At 41.9% G+C, this 22767-nt stretch overlaps 2 protein-coding genes across 2 annotated transcripts; one reads left to right on the forward strand and one right to left on the reverse strand.

Moving 5' to 3' along the window:
• Window positions 1–7779: 7779 nt before the first annotated feature.
• On the forward strand, window positions 7780–17370 carry kifl (kinesin family-like). Its single transcript, XM_076890512.1, has 20 exons — window positions 7780–7849; window positions 9766–9875; window positions 10433–10525; window positions 10603–10725; window positions 10914–11006; window positions 11157–11217; window positions 11305–11447; window positions 11595–11771; window positions 11900–12060; window positions 13363–13475; window positions 13672–13775; window positions 14063–14162; window positions 14240–14432; window positions 14936–15116; window positions 15221–15458; window positions 15996–16156; window positions 16246–16350; window positions 16439–16536; window positions 16625–16703; window positions 16794–17370. Exons 1-20 carry the CDS (start codon window positions 7780–7782, stop codon window positions 16842–16844), a joined length of 2454 nt encoding a protein of 817 aa, XP_076746627.1. The 3' UTR covers window positions 16845–17370.
• cyp1d1 (cytochrome P450, family 1, subfamily D, polypeptide 1) lies at window positions 17326–22552 on the reverse strand. The gene is made up of 8 exons (XM_004544228.3): window positions 22387–22552; window positions 21882–22188; window positions 21185–21790; window positions 20430–20553; window positions 20230–20319; window positions 19006–19129; window positions 18823–18909; window positions 17326–18709 (listed from the first exon to the last, which is right to left on the reverse strand). The coding sequence occupies exons 2-8, from the start codon at window positions 22170–22172 to the stop codon at window positions 18427–18429; spliced, it is 1605 nt and encodes a 534-aa protein (XP_004544285.1). The 5' UTR covers window positions 22173–22188; window positions 22387–22552; the 3' UTR covers window positions 17326–18426.
• Between the last annotated feature and the right edge of the window lie 215 nt (window positions 22553–22767).

Raw genomic sequence — 22767 nt, forward strand, 5'->3', positions numbered from 1 at the left:
TGCAGACACACTGGTGGTCCTGTGCTGGCCCATGTGTGGATTACCTCTGGCAAACCTGATCTGGGCCACCAAACGGCCGTCATTCTTTGCGGTATGTGGGCCATGTGTAAGTTGTGTGCAGCCACGAGCTGCGAGCCATGTAATAACAACATGTGCCGGAATATAATAGTGCGAAAGTAACATGATGAAACTCTGTTCAGACAGTGCCTGATGCTTTTATATGCTCCCAGATTACTCAGTGTGTTTTATACAACATGCCACATTTACACACTTTCTCTAAAACGAGTGCTTCCTAACTACATTCATACACATTCACGACATGCAGACTGGAAGAACTAGGGATCGAACCTCTAACCTTCCAATTAGTAGGTGACCTGCTCTACCTCCTGAGCTACAGCCACCTACAGGCAATGACGAGTAAACCGTCACTAGGTTTTGGATAAAGCGTACACTCACAAACCTGTCAAATCTGCATTTGAAACGTTGGCTACCATAGCAGTATAGTATTGCAACATGGCATTTGGGTCTTTGTTACGCCCCACTTAATGAACGGAGTGTCGACTGGAGTGAGGGGTAACACAAAGTGAAAGGGAACACATGAACTACTGGAGAAATAGCTGTCTGTATACAAGATTTATTGCCTAAAACTACTATAGTACAAAAACACAGGGAAGCTCTTTTCTTCAGGGTCTCCAAGGCCAAAACAATAAACAAAACACCCCCTTTTAGCTAGAAATCAAAACCAAGTACTCACTAACCAAAAACAAAATACAATGGCTGAGCTCCCTGTCTAACCAAACCAGGAGAAAACAGGTGAAACAAAAATGGCAGAGAACCCCTACCTGCTTCCACAATGACAAACTAATTATCACAATAAGGGCACACCTTCGCTCACAATAAAAGAAAGAAAAACCAAAGTTCACAGAGGGTAAGTTCTCACACACATACACACTAAGGCCCGCTGCCCAAAACTCTACAGCTCACAGCTCTGGCAAACATGGGGAAAATGGCAGGGGGTGTGGCAGTTTAGGATGGCAGCCTATATGCCGTGGCTGACGAGCGGGAACACACCTCAGCTGCGGCTCATGAGGCAGACCTGCAACACAAGAAAAGGAGAAAAACAACTCTTCTACAGAGGGAGAGCCACTAGAGGTCAGCGACCGTAACACCCCCCCACATAAAATATCACATACAGTAAACAGACACCTTTAACAACTGCCACCAGGTCCGTTACTGGGGTTAAGGGGTTAATACTGGGTCCTGGACAGTGCGTCAGCCACCACGTTGTCCACACCTCTCTGATGTCGGATGTCTATGTTATACTCCTGAGCAAGCAACGCCCATCTCATCAATCTTTGGTTATGATTGTACATGTGCTTTAGGAATACCAGAGGGTTATGGTCAGTATAAACCATGACAGGGGTGGTGGTTGACCCCACGTACACGTCGAAATGCTGCAGAGCAAGCAACATGGCCAGGGTTTCCTTCTCAATGGTGGAATAGTTGAGTTGATGAGGCTTGAACTTAGCTGAGAAGTAGGAAACCGGGTGACTGATGCCATCAACTCCATCCTGCAACAGAACTGCTCCAGCGCCCGTAGCGCTTGCATCCACTTCCAGCTTGAAGGCCTTGCTGAAGTCGGGAGCAGCCAGTACAGGGGCACTGCAAAGGAGAGACTTGGCACAGTCAAATGCATGTTGGCACTCGCAGTCCATACGAAGGGTTCCTTTGGACTGCACAGACGAGTTAGGGGAGCCACCACTGTTGAAAAGTTCCGGCAGAAACATCTGTAGTAGCCCACCAGACCCAAGAAGCGTCTGAGCTCCCGTCTGGTGGTGGGCACCGGGTAGCTCAGTACGGCCTCCACCTTTGCATTCACGGGGCGCACCTGGCCATGTCCCACTTGTTTTCCGAGGTATGTCACTACCGCCTTGGCAAATTCACACTTTGCCAGGTTCAGAGTTAGGGAAGCCTGGGTTAAACGAGCAAAAACATCCCTCAGAGTACTCACGTGATCAGTCCAGCAAGAAGAATATACCACAATGTCATCCAAATACACATTACAACTGTGAATGTCTGCTAACACAAGGTTCATAAGTCGTTGGAAAGTGGCTGGTGCATTCCGCATGCCAAACGCCATCACTGTGTACTGCAAGAAATAGTCTGGAGTAACAAATGCTGAAATATCAGAGGCTCTGCTAGTTAGAGGAACCTGCCAGTACCCTTTTAACAGATCTAGCTTTGTTATGTAGGTGGCGGCTCCAATACTGTCTATGCAGTCTTCCATGCGAGGCAATGGGTATGAGTCAGGGACTGTGACTGCATTTACTCTCCTAAAATCAGTACAAAAACGAGGAGAACCATCTGACTTTGGTGTCAGCAGACATGGAGAGCTCCAAGAGCTATGGCTAGGTATCGCCAAACCATTTCCAAGCAGGTACTGTACCTCGTTTTTCATTAATTCCCTCTTGAGTGGGGGGCACCGGTATGCGTGTTGCTTAATAGGGCACGCATCACCCACGTCAATGTCGTGCTTTAACACTGGGGTTTTAGACGGTACATCCCCAAACAGACTAGGGTGCGCTTGGATCAGATCTTTCACATCGTCTCTCTCGTCATGAGGAAGATAGGAGAGGTACGTGTCTAAGGCACCAAGAACCTCTGAGTTTGCAAGCCTGCCGCTCTGCTGACCTTCACTACCCTTCACCAAACCATCATCATGGTTTATGGGCACAGAAATGAGTGAGATGGAGCCCTCGCGGTCGTCTTCCCTAGAGTGAAACAGTTTCAGCATGTTTATATGGCAGAGCCGTGTTTTACGCCTCCTATCCGGAGTGCGAACGATGTAGTCTGTGTCATTGACTTTGCTCTCTACCACATATGGTCCCGCAAATTGGGCTGACAGAGACGGACCAGATGTGGGCACCAACACGAGTACCTGATCACCAGGTTTAAAAGAACGCTGCACTGCCTTCCGGTCATACTGCCGCTTCATTTTCCCTTGGGCTGCTGACAGAGACTTCTTAGCTATTGCACAAGCATGGTACAAACGTTCCCGACACTGCGTGACAAACTCAAGCACATTTGATTGTGGCTGCACATCAGACAAAAACTGTTCTTTCAGGGCTTTTAGAGGCCCTCTCACACTGTGCCCAAAAACTAATTCAGCAGGGCTGAAACCAAGGGACTCCTGTTTTGCTTCACGAGCTGCAAACAGCAGGAATGGCAGTCCCTCATCCCAGTTCTTGTCAGTCACCAGACAATATTTTCGCATCATCAACTTTATGGTCTGGTGCCATCTTTCTAGTGCACCTTGTGACTGGGGATGGTAAGGGCTGGAAGGGATGTGTCTGATACCAAGTGATTGTAATGTCTGCTTGAACAGTTTTGACTGGAAATTGCTGCCTTGGTCGGTCTGAACAATTCTAGGCAGACCAAATGTTGAAAAGAATTTAAGTAGAGCCTTAATCACAGTGGGAGCGGTGATTTTTCGAAGTGGTATGGCTTCAGGAAAACGGGTTGTGGCACACATGATTGTCAAGAGGAACTGATTACCCGTTTTTGTTCTGGGTAGAGGACCCACACAGTCCACTAAAACACGCTCAAAAGGCTCCCCAACTACCGGGATGGGTTTAAGAGGAGCAGGTGGCACTGTCTGATTAGGTTTACCCACAATTTGGCAAACCTGGCATGTTTTGCAGAACTTGGCAACGTCTTTCTTCAGACCTGGCCAGAAAAAGTGCTGAAGAACGCGGTCATAGGTTTTAGTAATACCTAAATGACCTGACCATGGGTGTTCATGCGCAAGCTGCAATATGCCACCCCGGTAATCCCTAGGAATGACTATTTGGCGTACCACCCCCCAACCCTCATCACCTCCTTCCTGCTGTAATGCAGGTCTTGAGACCCATTTTCTTAGCAGTAACCCATCCTCAAGATAAAACCTGTGTGCCTTTTTATTGTTTGCTAACTCGCTTACCTCTTTAAAACAGTTAGCGAGTGACTCATCCTTTTCCTGAGCCTGGCTCAAACACTCACGTGAGACCGGCAAAGGAAGAACCTCAGACAGAGTAGCCAGACCCTGTTCATCGAGCGCTGGTTTAGAAGGGCTAGCAGCTGGCTCTCTGTCCCCAGTTAGAACAGATCCAAGAACAGTCTCACTTAGGTTCACTTCCTCCAGCTTCCGAGCTTGCGACCTGGTAAGAACACTGACAGAAAACACATCAGGGTGGGATTTCAACAGCTCGTCCTCTTCCGGGATACAGCTGGGTTTATCCACCACCTCAGGAACAGGGAGTACTTTGTCCCCAGCAATATCATTTCCCATTATAAACTCAACACCCTGAATAGGAAATGAGTTTCTTACTGCAACCTTGAACAAACCAGAGGCTAACCTCGACTGCACATGAACACAATGTAATGGTGCAGGTATGTAGGCCATCCCAATACCTTGCACTATTGTACTAGCGTTACAAGATGACTCATCACTGACTGGCAAAACGTCGGCCAATAGAAATGACTGCGAGCCCCCCGTGTCCCTCAGCATTCTCACGGGCTTTTGATCCCCAGGAAACCCTGTTAAGGAGACAAAACCATCGAAAATGAAGGGTTTAAAACACTTATCAGGTTCACTCATGGTCACATGGGGGGGGGAGCTCAGCGACTTGACTAGGCCAACCCCTTTGGCTTGTTTTAATTGCTGGGGCACTTGTTTACGTTTAAGAGCCAAACACTCAGAAACTATATGCCCCACTTTGTGACAGTAGAAACATTGTCTATCAGACTTGGAACCCAAGGAACCCCTATGTGGTTGAGGCTTTGTGTCCTTTTCCAGTCGTTCACGATAGTGTGATTCGGATTTACCCACAAACACGCTTTTGTGCGTTAAAGCAAATTCTTCTGCCAGGACAGCTGCCTCCTGCAAAGTGGCCACTTTTTGTTCATTCAGGTACAGCACTGTACGATCAGGAACACAGTTTTTGAATTCCTCCAACAACACCAGTTCACGCAATGCGTTGAACTCTGACACTTTGCTTGCGTGACACCACCTATCAAATAGTGTCCCTTTTTCCCTTGCGAACTCAAGGAATGTTTGAGCAGCGGATTTCCTCAGGGTCCTGAAACGCTGCCTGTAGGCTTCAGGCACCAACTCATAGGCTCTGAGTATAGCGCTTTTGACATTGTCATACACAAGACTGTCCTCGATAGTGAGAGCTGCGCATACTTCCTGTGCCTTACCAATTAATTTGCACTGAAGCAAAAGGGACCAAACCTCCTTGGGCCAATGTAAAGCCATAGCAATGCGCTCAAACGCATTAAAATAGGCCTCCACCTCAGTCTCCCTGAATGGTGGAACTAGGGCAATGTTTTTGCCCACATCAAATGCCGGAGGTGCAGGAGCAGGGAGAGAATTATCTGAAGGATTGCTATTGTTGTCTTCATCCTTCACTGTAGGTGGAGCAGAAGGCTCAGGAGACAATTTGTTAGCTTGCAACTCCAGTTGACGCAACCTAATAGATGTCTCAGCTTCTAGCTCCCGACACTTCAACTTGAACTCAAGCTCATCCTTACGTTCCCTTTCTTTGGCCTCAAGTTCAAGACGAACTAAACGTACCTTTACGCGTGCACTAACACTGGGATTACTAGATTCAACAGAGAAGGGCTCAAACCGTGGAAGAGAGGTTGGTGGCTTTCCCTCACCTGGTCTGACCACCGTAGGTGTCCCCGCCCCCTCCTCAGCACAAACCTGAGGATGACCAGAGGTTTCGAGGAGTGACGCGGCATCCCCCGAGACCACCTCTAAGGGGAACACGCCTTTCCCAACCAACCCACTGACAACAAGAGTCTTTAACTCGCTCTTCTTCATGGACTTGGCCACAAGGATGTCATAATGCGCGGCAACAGCACACAAATCCTCCTTCCGACATGCATCAAGCTGGTCCAATGCAGGCCTAGCTATAAAATCACCCAGGCTAAACTGTGCCATAACCCAAATAATCCCGGACGAGCCCCCACTTATGTTACGCCCCACTTAATGAACGGAGTGTCGACTGGAGTGAGGGGTAACACAAAGTGAAAGGGAACACATGAACTACTGGAGAAATAGCTGTCTGTATACAAGATTTATTGCCTAAAACTACTATAGTACAAAAACACAGGGAAGCTCTTTTCTTCAGGGTCTCCAAGGCCAAAACAATAAACAAAACACCCCCTTTTAGCTAGAAATCAAAACCAAGTACTCACTAACCAAAAACAAAATACAATGGCTGAGCTCCCTGTCTAACCAAACCAGGAGAAAACAGGTGAAACAAAAATGGCAGAGAACCCCTACCTGCTTCCACAATGACAAACTAATTATCACAATAAGGGCACACCTTCGCTCACAATAAAAGAAAGAAAAACCAAAGTTCACAGAGGGTAAGTTCTCACACACATACACACTAAGGCCCGCTGCCCAAAACTCTACAGCTCACAGCTCTGGCAAACATGGGGAAAATGGCAGGGGGTGTGGCAGTTTAGGATGGCAGCCTATATGCCGTGGCTGACGAGCGGGAACACACCTCAGCTGCGGCTCATGAGGCAGACCTGCAACACAAGAAAAGGAGAAAAACAACTCTTCTACAGAGGGAGAGCCACTAGAGGTCAGCGACCGTAACAGTCTTCTAACTAAAATAGGAAAATAGGAACATAAATAGTGCCATCATTGCCAGACCTGGCCCACATCTGGTTGACATACACTCTGCCACGACACCGGTCAGTCAGAAGTGCCAGCTTGATGCTGGATCCAGGGAAGACCTGTTTTCTATGAGCCCGGCCACATAAACCAAATCACAATCGAGCCAGATATGGCATGCCATCACATCGACAGTGCCATCTATGGCAGGCCTGGCCCATATCTGGGTGACATATGTCTTATCATGCCAGAAGTCAGCCAGCAGTGCCAGCTTGATACCAGATCTGGGCCAGACCTGCTTGCTATGTGGGTCTACAAGCAAGCTGGGTAAAAAAAAAAAAAGTAGACAAGCAAACAATGAAAGTATTTCACAAGCTTCCAGCTGTAAAGTATCATTACTATTTAATTCTATATATACATACAATACCAGTCAAAAATCTGGACACACCTTGTCATTGAATGTTTTTCTTTATTTTTTACTACTTTGTAAAGTGTATATACTAACTAACTATAGACGTCAAATATATGAAGCAAGATCTATGAAACTACGTCGGAAAGAAATCTGATTAATAACTCTAAATATTAATCAGATTAATATTTCATATTTGTGAAAGTCACCACTCTTTGCTTTGCTGACAGCTCTGCAAACCCTTGTGAGCTTCATGATGTAGTCACCTGAAATGGTTTTCACTTCACAGGTGTGCCTTGTCAGGGTTCATTTGTGGAATTTCTTGCCCTCTTAATTTCGGCTGGGAGATCAGTTGTGTAGTGCAGAAGTCAGGTTGGTACACACCTGACAGCCCTATTTGACAACTCTTAGAATTCATATAATAACAAGAACCAATCAGCTAAGTATAGAAAAACGACAGTCCATCATTACTTTAAGAACTGAAGGTCGGTCAGTCTGGAAAATTGCTCACGCAAGGACCGCCCCTAAAAAGGAAGACCAAGGGTCACCTCTTCTGCTGAAGATAAATTCATCCGAGTTACCAGTCTCAGAAATTGCAAAACATCTCTACATCAACTGTTCAGACGAGACTGTGTGAATGAGGCCTTTATGGTCAAATAGCTGCTAAGAAACCACTACTAAGGAAAAGTGTCCTGCCATGTCTTTGTGCGAGGCAGAAAAGGTGAATGGACAGTCTCTGGTTCCCACCATGAAGCATGGAGGAGGAGGTGTGATAGTGTGGTGGTGATTTGCTGGTGACACTGTTGGGGATTTATTCAAAATTGAAGGCACACTGAACCAGCATGGCTACCACTGCATCCTGTGGAAGTTTGCATTTAGTTGGATCATCAATTATTTTTCAGCAGGACAAAGACCCCAAACACACCTCCAGGCAGTGTAAGGCCTATTTGACCAAGAAGGAGAGAGATGGAGTGCTGCACCAGATGGCTTGGCCTCCACAGTCCCCTGACCTAAACCCAGTGGAGATGGTTTGGGATGAAATGGACCATAGAGTGAATATAAAACTTAGTTTTGGGTTATTTCACATGCTTTTATTTACTACATATTTCCATATGTGTTCATTCATAGTTTTGTACCTCCAGTGAGAAATGTAACGTAAAGAGTCATGAAAATAAAGTAAAACCATTAAATGAGAAGGTGTATCCAAAGAAAATTGTATATATAAATATATAAATTATATAAATATAATTAGATAGTTGGGTGAAAATTTACAATTTTCTTCACTTAAGCGACTTAAAAAAATAGGGAAACTGTTTATGTTTACACAGGGATTACAAAAAAAGCTTCCAATAGACAATATGTGCTTACAGAACCTGTGCCTTCTGCTTTTTCATATCTATTCAGTTTTGATTGCAACTCTCCAAAAACATGTGTTTAACTGTTCAAGCTGTTGCTCATCCCCAAACTCTTTGGATGAAGAGGTGGGCCGCGTTCAGGCGCTGGATCACTGCCAGCCGAAGGAAACACAATGGACAAGAGGTCAACCAAGGTGCTGTAAAAAAAAAGAAAAAGAAAAGAAAAGTGCACTACCTACAATATCCTACAAAGGATATTGTATGAGAGGAAATGGGGGTTATAGTGTGTGTGTGTGTTTCCCCTGCAGTATGGGTGTTCAGTTTCTGCTTACACAGTAATTGCGTTGAAGTAAAAGTAAAAAATGCAACAATGTAAAACAGTCTGTGACAAATCACGAAAAAATTTAAAAAAAATACGTAAAGTAGCAATAATAAAAGTGCTGGTGAAGGTGACCGTGTTTTATAGTGCCCAACATTATTAAATTTCTAAAGCATCAGTGTTAAAGCAGCATCTCACTGTTGCATTTGGATGAGGAGTAGCTAGGTTTTATAAATCCCAAACTAAGGCCAGAAAACCTCAAAAGCTAAATCATATCTGATATGCTGAGACAGGAATAATAATAAAAAAAACAGCTAAGTACAAAAAAACAGAAATACATGCGAAAAATACAAAAAACACTTTCATTTTAAGGAATCAAAGGACAAAATGGTTGGGAACCACAGATTCAGAGCAAAAACATATATGTTAATTTAATAGTACTTTAAATTTGCAATTTAGTTTCTTTCTCTGCTGTGAGACGAGTGTGACAGTGGGTGTGGTGGAGTGTGGAAAAGTTACTTTTTATTATTGTTAGTTTTAATACAGGGAGGAGTATGAATTGTGAATCTTGCGACACACCCCTGCATTCATGTCCTAATTTGATTTGTAATTCATTCTCTAGGCAGACCTTAAATTGGCTATCTATAGAATATACATAAATGGACAAAGAGAGCACAAGTTAACATAGGAATACAAGCAGATTATTCATGGCTGCATTGTTGATCCCTTTTTAGAAACTGTTTCAGTGAAGTTTTATGTGCCACATGCTGATTGCCCAACATGAACTGGCAGACAATGCAGTCTATCTAGTTTGTGCGTTTGCTTTTACAAGCTTAGTCATCATTTTAACATGATTTCCAAGTATACATTGAGAACTTTACCTGTGTACAGATTTAAAATCATGCTCCTTGTGCATGGCACTAGAGAGATAGGTTTGCTACTAATTATCACTTTAACTAAGCCCCATTCTCTGTAATAAACAGTCATTTGCAGCGTGCTCTTTCTGCAGGCTCATCAGAATCTCAGCTGCCAGGCAGGAGTGATGCAGATCAAGTTGGGCAGTCACCAGGTGGCAAGATCTACATCCCCTATGAGTCTGCTGAACTCTGCATTGCTCAGGTAAAACAATGAGGATCATCACAGGACAGTCGTGCAGACCAGTGGAGTTTTATTTAAAGTAGAACCAGTTTTACACTAGTGGAGGTATCACGGATTAATGTGTTACAGAGACAGCTCAGGTTGGATGATTCAGGGACAAAGTAAGAAAGGATATAATTAGTTTGTTTGAACTTGCAGATGGAAACAGATGACCTGCTTGGGCAACTCCAAAGTGAAATAGCAAAAAGAAGAAGAAAAACCAAAAATTAACATCCTAATCTCAATCAGCCTGTGATGCATGTTAGCATGGTCAAAAAAGACAAAGTAGCTTATTCTTCTTTCTCAGTGGATGATAAATATTTCTTCAGACCTTTTACTTAGTGCTTTGGCTGGTTGCGGGCATGCAAACACACAATGAAGACACTGTCAGACACTGTTGTTTTGCTCTCATTCACACTCACATGGCTGCCTTGATTGTGCCACTGTTGCCCTCGAAGGCATTTGATCAGGATCATGATACCAGGATGCATTTTTGTGTCTATCTGATATCTGTTAGTGACTGTGCGCTGTAAAAACAGATAGCCAAGGACATGGAAAGCATGAGTAAAAGGCATCTGGAAATGGTCCAGGAGCTGGAAGAGAACTTCCAGATGACAATGCAGGAGAACCAGGTGATGATGTGTGTGAGTGTCTGTGTGAGGGAGTCTACTAAAACAAAACAGTACTGACAACGGTCCTCTCTCATCAGGATTGTACCGTGCAGAAGATCAGATCTCACTATCAGAACAAGTTAAACACTCTGCGAAAAATCCTGGACATCTACCAGGAGAAGGTGGAGAAGAAGAAAGCCAACTGGGAGGCTAAAGTTGAGGTCGCAGTCCTTCTCCTATTTGCCGTACATGAACACCGCTATTGTTTTAATCTTGCTCATTTTACTGCAAATTTGTTGTGGTACATTTCTACTTTTAATTTTCCAGTTCATATTCCTTGTAATCCACATCTGAAATATTGAGTGGCCGGATGCATATTTACATGCATTCGTGTTCCTGTTTCCTGCAGACCCTGAAAGCTCAAAACGAGCTGTTGCTGAAGGAGCAGAGAGCTGAGAGGAAGAGGAGCATGGAAGAGGCCCTGCAGTGGCACAGAGAAAAGGTTGCATAGCAGTCTGGCAGACTTCATGGCCTCTTACATCAATCATTGATCTTCTGAATGAGAGCACACTCTTGTGGCTATATTTGAGAAGAACATTGAGTCTATTTTAACAATATAATCACATAGATTTTCTTCTTTTCTTTCAATTAGAGCAAAATGCTGGAACTGTTCTCCAACAGACTGGATGCCCTGCACAGTCAGCAGGCCTCCAGTGAGTTTATCTGCCATGATGTTAAAGTCTGTGAAACACCAAATGTTTGTGCCTAACAAATTATTCATACCATTTTGCCTTAAGCAGCATTGCAGGAGCTACAGATGGCCCGACAAGAAATAGGAAAAGTCCAAGAAATGTTGGTGGTCTCCACACAGGAGCAGCAGGAAACCACAGGGGAAGGTGAAAACCTGGAGATTGAAGGACTGTCAGCACAGCAACAAACAAGGGTGGGTTTGAATTTGTTGTTGTGACAGCTTGTTTCTCAAATAAAGGATAAAGCATGAAAAGTACAATAAGAAGAAAAGTTTAGAGTGTTGCTTTTTCTGTTTTGTTTTGATTTATGTTTGGTGGACTAACCCACTTTTTTAATGAAGGACTGCAGTGATTCTGATAAACCACTGGAGGGCGCTAAAGCTCGTCTAGAGGAACTAAAGGAGAGCCTGTACCAGAGGGAGAGGGAGATCACCGAACTGCTGGAGGCAGAGAGAAGCCCCATTCCTCCGGTGCCTCAGCCACCCTGCGGCGTTCTGCTTTCCCTCGTCATACACAAGGTGCTGCTCACACATTAGTTAATATTAAACTATGTGGAAAATCAACTGCCAGCAACAAAATCAAAGAAAAATCATCTCTTTTCCTCCCCGATTTATTTAGGCTGTTGCATCAATTTCTCTTTCTTTAGGCTCATGAAATCTGCAGTGCAGTGCCTGAAACCAGAGCCCTGTTAGACCAGATGATTGAGGACAATCGGGTTGCTCTGGCCTCAGCCAGAAACAAACTGGACCGACTCAAGAATGTTCAAGAAGAAAGCAATGACAGAGAGGATGCCACTGACAAAGAGGGGTTAGAAATTGAAAAAAACAAACAAACAAACAAACAAAAAAAAAAAGAAAGAAAAGGGAAAAAATGATTTCTTAATGGTTGTAATAACTGCTTAATTTCAAAATAACCTCCTGACTACCAGGAAAAAAAGTGTTGTCCAATCAATTTTTTTTAAATCCCCCAATGTTTGTAAGGCAATTAGAAGACTGAAATAATTTTTTGGGAAAAAAAAGTTAAAATATTTTTAGATATCACATGTCCACTGCAGAGGACATTGGAAGGCCAAACATGTAAAAATGAACTTTGATGGCAAATATTTGCTCCAACTCTTCACCAAGGAGAAGTTTGAACTCAAGGAACTGTAGTGGTTTCTTCCCCCAAAACTGCAAGTCATTGCTATACTGAAGCCACGAGTTGGTGATTGCCAGATCAAAAAGTAGAGAACTGCACATACTGTCAATTTCTGAGTGCGAGAGACTATCCTGTAGAAACTCAACATTCTGCAACAAGGTCCACGTCACCTATATTGGTAGTATAGCCTACTCAGCAATTGCCAGTGGCCTTGGCACATGGACAAACCTTTTGCTTTTCTTAGACCATCTGGTGCGTCTGTCCTGAGGTTGATTGCCATAGGCAGAGGATGCCATGACAACTGTCTTGTTGTCCAACCACTTAATGACAGCAAGTTCAGGTCTGAGTACCATCCCTGATGCTCCTCCATCTTTCTTCTTCAAGGGCTTATTCCCTATGATCTTCTTCACCAGACAACTCAAGATCTGGGTTTCCCTCATCAAACTGCAATAAATTTCTTTCTGCTTCTAAAAAGGACTCCTTTTCTGGTCATTTAAAAAAACAGAACAAAATGGAGGAAATGACTACAAATGTCCACTACGGAGGCCATTTGTTAAACACTTCAATACTATACTAAAATGAAGTTAGAATTAAGCATACTATGTTTTAATGTGTTATTAAGAGACTTATTTAAAATATGTTAACAACATTTATAGCTAAAAATTGCTCAATAAGAAGTTTTATGCACTTACTTTTCTTCTTCCCATAAAATGTGCTTGCAGCGATGGCCGCCATGTTCCTTAATGAAAAAACTAAAGTTCCCAAAGCTCCACCCCTTCACATTTGGTATCATTGGAAAACCCTAAATGTCCTCTGTAGATACCAAAAGGAGGCAATTCTTTAGTATGCAGTGCATGGGTGATATTCAGGTTTAGAAAGGTGCTCTACAGAGGACAAATTTGCATTGCGGGTAGTCAGGAGGTTTAAGTTAAGTTACACACTTTACTTTAAAGGTTTTCTTATATTTTACAGGTCAGAGAAATACAACTCAAATCTGTCTCTATTGCAAGAAACAGTGAAGGAAATTGAGGTCTGTCAAATCGCTTTAGGCTGCATTAAAAATGGAGAGAGCCCTGTGATGAATGGTAAATACATCTTATATTTCCTGAATATGTTGGCTCCAGCCAGTAATAGTAAATGAATTCATATAGTCACATCACATACATTCTTCACTTCTTTTATATAACAAAAATGTACATCTCATTGTCATAATATATTAGTAACTAGTAGTAAGTAATTAGTCTTTTACATATCACTCTTTTATTTTCCATCTCCACTCAGACTGTGCAGTTTCAGAACTGGAGGATATCCTGGGTCAGGAGGCAAGCCAAACCACGGGTGGAGTTAAGAGTGCCGGTCAGCAGCTTCTATTGCTGCAGGATCAGGTTAGTTTTTTACCACATCAGGTCAGATCTGTCCACCCAAACACTACAGAAACCACAGACAGAGGCATTAATCTGTCCACAGTGAGCTTTTACAGATACATGCTACTCATTAGGTATCACTTATATTATAAATCAACAGTCCAACAGGGTACCAAAGCAGCCCCATTGTTATTCTAAACATTGATTATAGAATATTTTAGCACAAAGTGCTGTAAATACTTGATTTTATGTAAAGCATTCCTCACTATGATAACTCTTCCCTTATCATCATGGTTTTTTTTTTCAAGCTGAAGCAAGAAAAAGAAGAGAAAAAGAAAATAATTGAGAACTACACTTCAGAAAGGACCCTGAGGAAAAAATATTACAATATGGTTGAAGATATGAAAGGTATGCATGTGTGTCTGTACTGCATGTAGCGCATTTTAGTTTCGACCTAAACTAAAAAGAAAAACATGTTTCTTCAGGTAAAATTAGAGTGTTTTGTCGGATTCGCCCTGCGAGCCGAGCCGAAGCTGCGCAGGGTGGCGCCATCGTTGTGGAAAAAATAGATGAATACTCTGTCACCGTAGAAACCCCTCGTGGACCAAGGGAGTTTCAGTTTGACAAGGTGTTCAGTGCTGAAGCCTCTCAGGAAGACTTGTTTCATGACACCAGCAGGTGAGGGGCCCGGCCCCGTTTATTCAATGTGACATAACAGACACAGGGAGTCCCAGATTTGTATCATAGCAACCTCTGTGAATCTAAAAAGTAGCTTCTACTATTTTAAGGTACCAGCTCAGGCTAACCAAAGCTACAGTTACCTAACATGTGCTGCATGGAGGCACTCAAGCTTGGGTTAAATTGGGATTTGTGCTGAGTGGGAGCTCTTATGCGTTAGACAAAATAAAATTCCTTCATTGCCAGTACACAGACGACAGTTGATGCTGCATTTGCTCATGCTGCTGTGCCACCTCTGTAGACTGTTTCGCTCAGTTTGGGATTCTGCTGCTGTGTAATGTTATGGCTATTTAGTAGCATTGAAAGGGAGCAAATTATGTTCAAAAACAGATTTCAAGAGTTGATGGAAAAGTAGAAACAGTGAGGTAGCTCCTGAGGTAACTTGACATCAAGCCTTCCATATATTTTGATGCTTTCAGCTGAAGAAAATGTTTTTCCCACAGGCTGATCCAGTTAGCTATCGACGGTTACAACGTTTGTGTCTTTGCATATGGCCAGACGGGCTCAGGGAAGACCTTCACTATGGTTGGGGACAAGGAACAGAAGAATCCCGGGATCATCCCGAGAGCTTTCAATGCCATGTTTGATATCATGCGCGAGAACAGCTCTAAATTCAGTTTTAAGGTAGCAGACATTATTTCACCAGCATATAAACAAACCATGTTTGGGAGAGAAAAGACGTTGCTTCCCTTTGTTCCTCTCTTCCTGGTTACTGTGCTTCCTTTTAGGTTTCAGCCTATATGCTGGAGCTCTACAATGACAGGCTGCAGGACCTCTTTGCGAGACAGGCTGGTGAGGCCCACGTACACACTCAATCCCATGGCCAGGCCAGGCGGGTGGAGATCAAGAGGAACAGAAAGGGAGTTGTGTTCGCCCAAGGAGCAGAGACAAAAGAGGCTTCCAGTGCCCAGGAGCTCTACGCTCTGTTCCAGCAGGCCTGCGCAAACCGACACATCTCTGCCACCAGTGAGCTCTTGATGCCGTGCAAAAGCCTCAAATAGGGTCCTGCTAATTGGTTTGGATTAATCGTGTTAGTTACAGTTATAGCAGTGGGGTGGCATTTAGGTACATCATTACAGATCTGGAAAGCAGCAGAGCAACAATATGCTGATGCTAAACCTTTTATATATATGTATATATATATATATATATATATATATATATATATATGTATATATATATATATATATGTATATATATATATATATATACATATATATATATATATATATATGTATATATATATATATATATATATATGTATACATATATATATATATATATGTATACATATATATATATATATATATATATATATATATATGTATATATATATATATATAGAGAGAGAGAGAGAGAGAGAGAGAGAGAGAGAGAGGGAGAGAGAGAGAATCTGAGGACTGATTATTAATCAGCATCTTCTGAAGTCGCACTTCTTAAAATACCAGAAATATATAAAAATCCATCTTTCTTTGTCCTGTTGTATTTTTGTCATTTTTTAAGAGATGAACGTGGAGAGTTCCCGCTCTCATCTTATTGTTGGCATCATGTTGGAGAGCAGGAATCTGACAAATGGGAGTGTAAGCAGTGGGAAGCTGAGCCTTGTAGACCTGGCAGGCAGTGAGCGAGCAGCCAAAACAGGTGCCAAGGACCACCAGCTGAAGGTCTGCTCCTATCTTGTTTCATGGGTCAGTGAGTGGTTGAAAGATTTGTCATGACTTCTTTAAATTCTTCCATGTTCTCCTCTGTGCAGGAGGCAAACTCCATTAACAAGTCTTTGAGTGCACTGGGTGATGTGATCTCAGCTTTATCTGCTGAACTGCCCCATGTGCCATACAGGAATAGCAAGCTAACACAGGTAATAAATTAAAAAGGCAGTATTCTAGTTTTTCAATTCTGAACTCCAACGTAAGCAGTTCAACCAAAATGTGTTTCATCTCTCTCAGGTGATGCAAGACTCTTTGGGTGGAAATGCTAAAACTCTGATGATCGTCAACACCTCTCCTACAGAATACAATCTTGACGAGACGCTCACATCTCTTATGTAACAGAGAGAGAAAAAACAGTGTTTTATTGTATTTTAGCACTAAAAAACTCAACAGAATAACACTTGAACTCTCTGAACTTTGCAGTTATGCAACAAGAGTGAAGGCCATAACCAACAACGCTCAGAGAAATGTGGAAAGCAAAGAGATTGCCCAGCTGAAAGAGGTGCATGCCACTTTCACAGTCAGCTATTCAAATATGTACATTTCTATTTAGAATTAAACCATAAAATAATGTGAATGTATTTTTTTCCAGGTGATCATGAAACTGAGATCTGGGCAGAGCGTGGAAGAGGAAGATGTTTGAACCGTTCTGCGTCGTAATAGTGAATAAAGTTATGAGTAAAGATTGTTAGAGATGTTCACATATTAATTTAGCCATAATTAGTTGGACAGACATCACAGTGCAGTTACTGACAGTTGCTGTGAGGATTGCGTGTGGTTTCTTAATGAATGTATAGAAACGGGCCCCCACAATAAAAGGCTCCATGTGTAAATGAAGATGTGAATAGAAATCAGTAGGTCATTCAGTTTGCACGTGTTTGTGTGTGGCCAGTGAGTTCAGTGGCTGTGAATAGACATGCAATAGCACGCAATGTTACACTGTTGTTGACAAGAGTTATACCGATGAGTTTGTAAAATTAAAGCTTTAGTTCAAAGGTCAGGGGAATTGTAGGAAATGTTAAAATCTGTTAATGTATCAAAGAAAATTTGTCCACTTGTACACAAAAATCTACGGAATATAAAAATACGGCACTGTGACACAGATCTCGTGACGAAAACAATATTTATTATTTAATATGTATCCTTAGTTAATATTTATTATTAAAATAATCTATTAAAAAATTAAAATAGGGTTAAAATGCTTGCATTCTACTTTACTTAATACATTTCCATAGCTTGGTTTTCTGTACTTAACATATCTATCTAGGTAGATAAGATTGTTTTTTTCGTTTTTGTGTTTTGGAGGCACCCTTCTGAGCTAGTCCTCCCCTACTCACTTCAGAGTCAGCCTCACTGCCATCATCATCCATGAGTCACTCAGAACAGTGTGAAGGTACAGACAGAAAGCCAGTAAACATTACCACACAAGCACAGGCACATTATTGTTTTCAGATTGCATGTTTTATACAAAGCCACTGTCTGCAGCTGTTTTATGTGACTCAGTTTTACTCTTTCTATAATTACTATAGAAAGAGGCTAACTGTAGGCTGTATATGCTTTAAAAAAAAACAATTTCCAACATCAGCTCTACTTTTTCTTTCAAAAATAGTCCAAAAGTTAACATTTTATGCATACATTATAAACAATAACTGCCTTAAACCTAGTGGTATTAGTGCTTTGAGATAATTTGAATATTTGTTAGTATGTTTGTAGTTTATATAGCACACTTTTTTTATGTGATATTATTTTACCTCAACATGACGTATAGAGGTCAGGTATTTACAATAAGAATAAGTTATTCAACTTGTAATATTCAGGTGAAACAGTTCATTAAGAGCTATCAGCTGAAGTCTGTCCTTCATAGTTTCCAAAAGAAGGCACTCATCAAATGTTCACAAACAAAAGTTTAACAACAGCTAAAAGTGTCTATTCTATTTCTATTTACAAAACTATTAATGAAGTCATTGTGGCTTACCCTGCTGCCAGTGACACTCATCCTCATTCCTCCGTTTTAAACTGTGACCAGTCACTTAAGATACTAATGTAGCAGGCAGATGGACTGAATGCTGTAAAATGACCTCATGTTCGCTTTGTGTATATTTATCTTTGTGTCTGTGCTTTGACCACATTTGCCAAACTGAGCACAAAATAGTAATAACGACAATTAATTTCCACTGTGACATTCCAAAACATCCGAAAGATCATCATTTGAGTTTTCAGACGGTCTAAAATCTCTGGGAAATGGTAATCCTATATGGACGTGGTTTCATAGTTAGACCAAAATCAGTGCTGAGATCCAGCTCCTGCCCTGGAACATTTTCAATACGTAGCCCATGAAGAAGCGTGGTAAGAAACACAAACATCTCCAAACGTGCAAATTCATCGCCAAGACAGCGTCTTTTTCCCATGCCGAAGATCTGGACTTTCTCTGTCAGCTCTTTGTTCAGGAGTCCACATGGATTCAAGAAACGCTGTGGACGAAATGTCTCAGGATCGCCCCAAAGATCACTGGGAAAGAATGAACATTTTAACAAATAAACAAAAATGTTAAAAAAAATCCATAGTCTTAAAAGATAAAAAGAACGAGACAAAGTAGATTTTTACTGCTTTCGGCTACTCACGTATCATGGTTGACTTGATATTGATTAATGAAGACGCATGTGTCTTTGGGAATGAAATACCCATTAAATGTGATGTCTCTCGTGGTGCTGGAGAGGAAAAATATAATCAGAGGAAAGTGATAAAAAAAAACAATCTACATGCTGAAAAAACAAATTTACTGCTGTCAAAACTTTAGGTCTTACCAGTGTGGTATGGTAAAAGGGACATATGAAGCATGACGAAACACTTCATATATGAAGGCCTCTGTGAAAGGCATCTTGGCTTTGTTGGAAAACCTGGGCAGCTGGAGTTTGCCGATATGCTCATCTTAAAAAAATAATGATAAATAATAAAACATAATCTGTATCTCATCTTTTGGGTCTAAAAAAATGTGACATAAGTTGTGATAAACTTGCAATTTTGTTAACGTTATTTACATTTTTATTTTCATTTTTATTCTTGTATTCTAATAATATGTCTTTTTTTTTTTTTTTTTTAATTTAAACTTAACATAAACTGATTTCCAGGCTGTGGTTTGCTTTCTTTCAGTTTGTAAAAACTTTATGCACATGTACATCATAAAAAATTACAATTTAAAATATGCTGATCCTTTAGATTACTTTATAAATATTGCTCCACTAATAAGGCTTTCGGTACTGTAAACAACAGAATTAAAGCCTCTTAATTAAATGAAATGTAAGAGATGAAAAAGGGAATAATGTCAGACTATGTCTGTTCACTGCCTTGCGTGTCAGCGCCTTTGTGTCTCCGGGGAACCCTCTAACCCCTCTCCTGTTCTGATTCATCCTGCCTCCTCTTAGTTCTCTCTGTCTCTCTCTCTCTCGCTTCATCTCGCCCTCTGTGAAAATACAACGTGCCTCAGAACAGACAGCACCAGTTCTCTGAGCCCACTTCAAAAAGCGTCAGCAAATTGGACTGATCTTTTGTGAGTTTCTCTGGTCTGATTCTGTCTCTCCAAAAAGCGTGCTCGGTTGGCCGTTGTTCAGTCTTTTTAATAAGGATTCTCCCTGATACTGCAGACATCACAGACGGCTGCATGCTCATGTATGGCCTGTGCATAGCTGCTAATGAGAGGTGCATTTCCACCCGTTTCTTGTAAACTGTGTGAATCCCATTTGTGGTGAATATTTTAATAGATAAGAACTACATTTACTACTGACTTATGCTCATCAGTGATGTGGGACTTAAAACGATTAAGGAGCAACCTCCTATTTTTGGTCTATGAGAAACAGAATGATTATGAGTCCGTCATCAGAGCAGGAACAAGAGAGGACTTTCCTATTTAGCATACCCTGAATTCTCTGTAAGCCGTGTATTTACCAGTTTCTAACAATGGGTGACTTTGGTGAAGAGCCGAGCACACTGTACAGCATATGAGTTTGTTTTATTGGAGCATAAGGCATCACCTATTTCCTGGTTTATTTTATCCTGGATGTCAGGAAACTTGATGAGGTACAACAGGCTCCACTGCAAACCAGCGATGATGGTGTCGAATCCTTTGGAAAACCACAAAAAAGGGGGAAAATTCATTATCACCATTAGGATTTATTACTGGCATAATACAAGCGTAAAAGCATCATAATGTGAAATTTGAAGTTTGCCTAACCTGCTCCAAAGATGTCTATGACAGTGTGAATGATCTGGTCGTTAGAGAGCATCGAAGTATCCTTGCTTTCTTCTCTTTCTTCACAAAGTGCAATTAGAGCGTCTGTAATGTCCCGGATACGGTTCTGCGAACACAGATAACTTTACTCCTTCCAACATCAAGCAGCTGTCACTGCTCAAATATAAAGTTATCTACTTTAACTGCCAGCTTGCTTTAAACCTTAAAAGTAATTAGGGAAGGGACAGTAATCAATTCCAGTAGAGTTGCTAATTCCTAATTAGAGTGCGTGCGAACATTTTAGCCATCTCTGCACAAGAACAAAAAAGGTCCATCACATGGAACTTGTTAGTTATTTTTTTGGCTACAGTTACGATCATAGCTACCAATGTATGAGTTCAATGTCATATTAAAGAGCCGGGATGCAAATTAGTGGCACAGATCTAAAGAAAACAACACCAATAGACACATTATTTACAACATAAGGCTGTGGCGACATCTATTAAAGGTCACTGTGCAAAAGATCAGTTAAAGTTAAGATAATATAAAAAAAATATAAATAAAATGCAATATTCACAAATCATTAAGAAGCCTAGTTGCTGATTATTATGAAACTGAAGTTTATGTCAGTAAGTCATGTGCAAAAATGAAATAAATAGAACTTAAGCAAACAGTGATTATATGGCATAGATTGTACTGTCATTTTCCCCCATTTAAACTAAATTCTTGCCTACATGTAAGTCTGCATACTTAATTACCTTATCAAAGGTGTCAATGTGTTCCTCAATGTTCCGCTCCATGAATCTGTTCATCCTGCGAACGTACTGGACTATCTTTCTCAGAGATGGACTCGGAAAGTAGCGAAACACAGGGAAAAAATCAGCCAGGTTCCCCGCTGCAAAGAGCTTCAGGACCTCGTTGTTGACATCAACAATAGTGAGAAACTCCTTATCACTGTAGTCATACCGTTTCCCAAAACAAAGCGCACAAATGACATTTGCCACTGAGGTTACCAAGGTCGTTGCTGGGTCTATACCCTCTGTTTCTTCTTTTGCAGCTTTTTCTCGAATCACCTGCACCATCCCTGCAGCCTCTGCACATATGTGCTCCTCTAAGAGGCAGGTGGCACCAAAACCCCTTGGCTCAGCCTGGGAGAAAGACCTGAGGGCATTCTTACACAGCTTCTTATGGAGCAGCCACACAGGTCCGTAGTTCTCATTGAAAGTCATGCTGGTCCCATTGGCTATAGCAGAGAAGATGAAAAGGTTAGGTCGCCCCGCAAAAGCTTCCCCGTGTCGAACCAGAGCCTGCCTGATGGTGTTGTACCCACTCAGAACGACAACAGTCAAAGAGCCAAGGCGGAGCTGGATCCATGACACAAACAAATAAATTAACTCATGCTCACTCTGTTGATCTGAAACTAATAATACAAAAACTATATATAACTATATGTACCTTGAAGATGTCTCCATACTGAAGCCTCAACCCAGTTAGAGAGAGATGAATCTGATCCCCGACCTGGAGCAGATTCCCGACAAGGGGCCACGGTTTGGGGCCAGGAGGTGGGGGATATTTTGTGTGGTCCAGCTGGGAGTCAAGATGGAAGTGGAAGAAGGATCTCTTACTCTTTTGACCCCAGATAACCATCAGGAGGAGGGTTAAAAGACAGAGTGCAACAGTTACACTAGATAGAGAGCCAAAAGAGTTCTCCTTGATTGGCAGAATCCCAAACAGCAGCGGCCTCATGTTGCAAGTAGAAATACTGAGAGATAAGAGAGAGAAAGTTGAAAGTGAAGAAACAAAAAAAACAGATTTATCCTTGAAAGGGAGAAAACAGATCAGATCCTCGTTAAAAGAAAAGAAAATGTGCCTCATTACTGTGTCCTGTAAAAACCAAACAAGGAAAGAATATTAAAAAATAAAGAAATGATAAGAAAGCCATACAGTAAGATAAACTCACCATACAGGGCCCTCGGAAACTTGGCGGAGAAAAAAATTTCCAACTCAATTTAGACAGCAAAGAGCAGACACCAAAATATTAGGTAGTCAGAGGTTTGAGGTCTGACCCTTGGGAACTTGTGATGAGAGTGGCTTGCATTACGGGATGTCCCATGCAGCAACAGCAGCCAGGCCCCCTGCAGAGGGAGCTGCCGCCCATTCACAAAAGAGAGGCACACATAGTGAGAAACTTGGATGAGTCCGACTGAGCCAGCCAGAGGACTGCATCAGCCAATTTAACTACAGACTGGAATCTTACACAGCACGGGCTCCTCCTCGCCAGTTCTTACCTTGACTGGCAAAGGTAAATTGTAAATGGTTTTTATATAGCGCATTTCCTACT

This window comes from Maylandia zebra, linkage group LG12, assembly GCF_041146795.1.
Source record: "Maylandia zebra isolate NMK-2024a linkage group LG12, Mzebra_GT3a, whole genome shotgun sequence".
Lineage (NCBI taxonomy): Eukaryota > Metazoa > Chordata > Actinopteri > Cichliformes > Cichlidae > Maylandia > Maylandia zebra.